Source organism: Sphaeroforma arctica, assembly GCF_001186125.1.
Source record: "Sphaeroforma arctica JP610 unplaced genomic scaffold supercont1.311, whole genome shotgun sequence".
Classification (NCBI taxonomy): Eukaryota; class Ichthyosporea; order Ichthyophonida; genus Sphaeroforma; species Sphaeroforma arctica.
In genome coordinates, this window is record NW_014040247.1 from 74,467 (window position 1) to 78,969 (window position 4,503).

Here is a 4,503-nt window from a genome sequence, read left to right on the forward strand (position 1 = left end):
ATACATACATACATACATACATACATTCATACATACATACATACATATATATATATATTATATAAATATATATATATATATATATACAGCGAGTGTAAACCTATACACTTACCCTTGCCACCGTGCACGGCCACAGCCTCGACTCCCTTGAGCAAGAGGTACTCGTGGATGTCATCCACATCGGCTTTATTCTCTGAGAAAATTAGAGCAGGTGGCGCCGTCTTCTGCAGACACTCCAGCAGATACACGATTTTGGCTTCTTGCTTAACGTATTCCACTTCCTGTGAGAAAGTCAGCACCACGTTGAGGACACCCCGTGTGTACGCTTTGAGTATACGTACACGTTTATGTGAATCTTTTTCAACATGTTACTAGAGCCGTGTAAAACGCTTTAGTGTACATACAAAGTGTGAGATATCTAAGATCCGCCTACCTACCAAAAGTGGAGTACACTGTCATGACCCCTGCATTGAGCATAAACTACGCACCCTCACTATAGTCAACTGAGCTATCACAACTATCACAACTACCAAAAAACACCGAATGCTCAAGCCCACAAATCAATAGTCCATGTGCTGCATAGGATGGATGGGCGGGGCAGTGATTCTTCATACAACCACACACCTCTTTCACAGATACGTTATGACGTTAGGACGTGCTAAACGGGCTTGTGGTACACATGTAAGATTTCAGTATGCCATGAGAACTGTCATACATTGACACCGCATACATCCATATACGTTCACACAACTACCCTGCACATACAACCACCGTGTAAATAACTGTAGTATCTACGGCTGAACAGCACTGGTCGGTATGAGCACCATAGGCATGATGGCAACATACATACTCAGGGACATATCACATATCACAACCACACACATCACATCCACCGGTATCACAACCAGATTGGACACACACGCACCTGTATCACAACCAGATTGGACACACACGCACCTGTATCACATCCAGAATGGACACACACGCACCTGTATCACATCCAGATTGGCGGCACCCGCACGGCCCACATTGACAATCACTGGCTTCACCAAGGCACTGCGTGCGAAGTCCTGCACTTTCTGAGGCATTGTGGCCGAGAACAGAATGGTCTGCCGCTGGGCCTATGAATACGATGAGATGCACACGATAGCTATCAGTACACGGGGGCAAAGCAAAGGAACAGAAGGGTCTACTGATGGGCCTATGAATGCGATGAGCAGGTGCACACGAGAGCTATCAGTACACAGAGGCAAAGCAAAGCAACAAAAAGGTCTACTGTTGGGCCTATGAATGCGATGAGATGCACACGAGAGCTATCAGTACACAGAGGCAAAGCAAAGGAACAGAAGGGTCTACTGTTGGGCCTATGAATGCGATGAGCAGGTGCACACGAGAGCTATCAGTACAAGGGGGCAAAGAAAAGGAACAGGAGGGTTTACTGATGGGCCTATGAATGCGATGAGCAGGTGCGCACGAGAGCTATCAGTACACAGAGGCAAAGCAAAGGAACAGAAGGGCATACTGTTTCACACATGTGCATTGGCACACGCACACCTGCACAAAGCAATGTGGGACACACCTGCACAAAACAAGGTCACACCTGAAAGTATGAGAATATCATCCATACACACACATGTGCATAAACACACACACACCTGCACAAAGCAATGTGTGCCACACCTTAAAGTATGAGAATATCATTCATACACACATATGTGCATAAACACACACACACCCGCACAAAGCAATATGGGACACACCTTAAAGTATGGGAATATCATCCATACACACATATGTGCATAAACACATACACTCATGTGCATAAACACACACACACAGGTGCATAAACACACACACACCTGCACAAAGCAATGTGGGACACACCTTAAAGTATGAGAATATCGTTCGCACGTCTTCCTCGAAATCGTCGACCATTCGATCTGCCTCATCCATCGCCATCAATCTAAATGAATGATAAACAAATGAATAAATGAATAAATGAATAAATGAATAAATGAATAATTAAATGAATAAATAAACAAATAAATAAATGAATAATAATAAAATAAATAAATTCATAAATTCATAAATGAAAAACCCCACCACCATGCTTGAAGCTGCCCTGAATCGGACGCATTGTATATTTCCCATCAACCTTTTTAATAAGCCTAGTTGAGAAACCCAATTGATAAACCTGGTTGATAAATCTGATTGGTAAGCTCAGTTGTTAACCCTAGTTGTTGAACATAGTTGTTAGACCCTATATGTTAAGTCTAGTTGATAAACCTAGTTGTTCAGCCTAGTTGATAAACCTGGTTGATTGCATTAGTTGTTAAACCTAGTTGATATACGGAATTGATAACCCTAGTTGTTAAACATAGTTGATAGACCAAATTACTGAACCTAGTTGTTAAATCAAGTTGATAAACTTAGATGCCAAACCTAATTGATGAACCGGTTTGATAACGCTATTTGATAAACCTAGTTGATAACCCTAGTTGATAAACCTAGTTGATAAACCTAGTTGATAAACCTAGTTGAAATCTGCATATGCACCCACTGCACATACTTGCATAGGTCTAGGGTGACCAGTTGTTTGTTGAGCATGTCCATGAGTCGTCCTGTTGTTCCCACTAGCACGTGCACGCCTTTCTTGACAACGTCTAGTGTCTCCTTCACATTCACTCCTCCCATGGCCAACGCATGGCGTATCTGAGGAAACCCTACAGACAATATAAACCAATATCAAGACGATATAAAGACAATGTAAAGACAATGTAGAGATAATGTCAAGACACTGTAAAGACAATTTAAAGATAATGTAAAGACGATATAAAAACAATGTGCGGATGCAGTGTATGGTGCGGCTTTGCGGAACAGAGACACAGAACCCTCACGCGCCACGCGTGTCTTTCAGGGTATAGGGTTTAGGGTTTAAGGGTTGGTTTAGGGTTTATGGTTTACAGTTTAGGGTTTAGGCCTTACCTCCTTGGCGCAGTGCCTGGCAGAACTCGCCCACGACGTCGTACGTCTGTCTGGCCAATTCGCGTGACGGTGATATGCAGATGGCAAAGGGCCCCTCCCCCCCACAAACGGCAGCATGGTCTCCTGCTCGAGCGCTAGCATCACCATGGGAAGGCAAAAAACCATGGTTTTTCCACTTCCCGTGAAGGCTATGCCGATCATGTCTCTGCCACTCAGCCTGTGGAACAGAAAACCGTATTTGTGAGCGTGTATGCGTGAATGTGCATGTGTAAGTTAATTCATTGCGTGTATATATATATGTGTGTATGTGTGTCCATACTTTTTCTGTGTGCCTGTTTGTAATGGTTCATCACCTCTGTTCATGTGTGCACATATGTCTGTACCAACCCACAGTACAGAACTTCGCCATTAATTCCGAAGACAATCCTCGATACAACACGGTGCATTGCGACGACTTCAGCCTGGACTCACTAGGGTTTCAGAGAAACCCTGGGACTAAACCACGATCCATTGTAATCCGTGTAACACAACCGTCTTAAAGGCAACCTGGGCCTATAAGCCAATGCATGTGCGCCGTGTGCATACTAGATAATGAGGCCGAACCCTAAACCCTAAGCCTAAAATTAATGCCATTGAACCAAATGCAATAACGCAGGTGACGAGAAGAACACTATTTTGCCGTACAATGCCTCGTCAGACATGCTTACATGACTGTCTTACGAGACACATGTAGAAAGATACTCAAACACCTTCATGCAAGCACAAAAGTGTATACATGCATATGCCCACATATGTATGTATGTATGTATGTGTATGTACTTAACATATGCTCACACATGCACAAACATACCATCATATACACACATGCATAAACATGCCATCATATACACACATACACACGGTAGACAAGGGCATACAGGAACACTTCTTTCTGCGGACATGTGAAAAAAAATACATACACATAGCAAATGAAATGCATTCTACCTACTAAATACATCACATACAAAAACACACACGAACGTAAGCAAAACCTCACACGCCCGACTACTGCACACACACCAACCCCATACACAAATGTACACCAATACACATACGCCACAGGCAATCCCTGTATCTGGATAGGAGTGGGCCGTTTGATGCCTTTCTTCTCTAGTACTTTAAGCACCGCCTTTGGAAAGCGCATCTCTTTGAAGGATTTGATTGGTGGAGGCGCGTTCTCGCCCTCGACAATGATGTGCCATCGCTTGCGCAGTGACTCTATCTTCTCCGCAGACAACGCTTGTAGGTAACTCGGTGCACGCCAACTAATGCAGCATCAAATAACCCCACGCGAAATTAGCATTTGGATACGGAGACGATGGGGTGGGCAGGTGCAAAGGGTGAGAGAGATGAGATCGGTAAGGGTTTAGCGTAGCGTTCATGTGTGCAGACATAAAAGGAAGAAATGACGATATAATTCGTTTACCTTTAACACGTGCTATATATATAAATACATGTATATGTATATATACATATCAA

General features: G+C 43.4%; 1 protein-coding gene across 1 annotated transcript in view; it reads right to left on the bottom strand.

Annotated features, from left to right (window-relative positions):
• The window catches only part of SARC_05083 (hypothetical protein), a gene marked incomplete at both ends in the record, with an annotated part of 5,841 nt that extends 1,673 nt beyond the window's left edge, over window positions 1–4,168 (bottom strand). The window contains 6 exons of the mRNA XM_014301070.1: window positions 129–281; window positions 990–1,121; window positions 1,885–1,963; window positions 2,570–2,712; window positions 2,986–3,202; window positions 4,080–4,168. Coding sequence (XP_014156545.1) covers window positions 129–281; window positions 990–1,121; window positions 1,885–1,963; window positions 2,570–2,712; window positions 2,986–3,202; window positions 4,080–4,168 — 813 coding nt within the window. The remainder of the gene's footprint in view (window positions 1–128; window positions 282–989; window positions 1,122–1,884; window positions 1,964–2,569; window positions 2,713–2,985; window positions 3,203–4,079) is intronic.
• Between the last annotated feature and the right edge of the window lie 335 nt (window positions 4,169–4,503).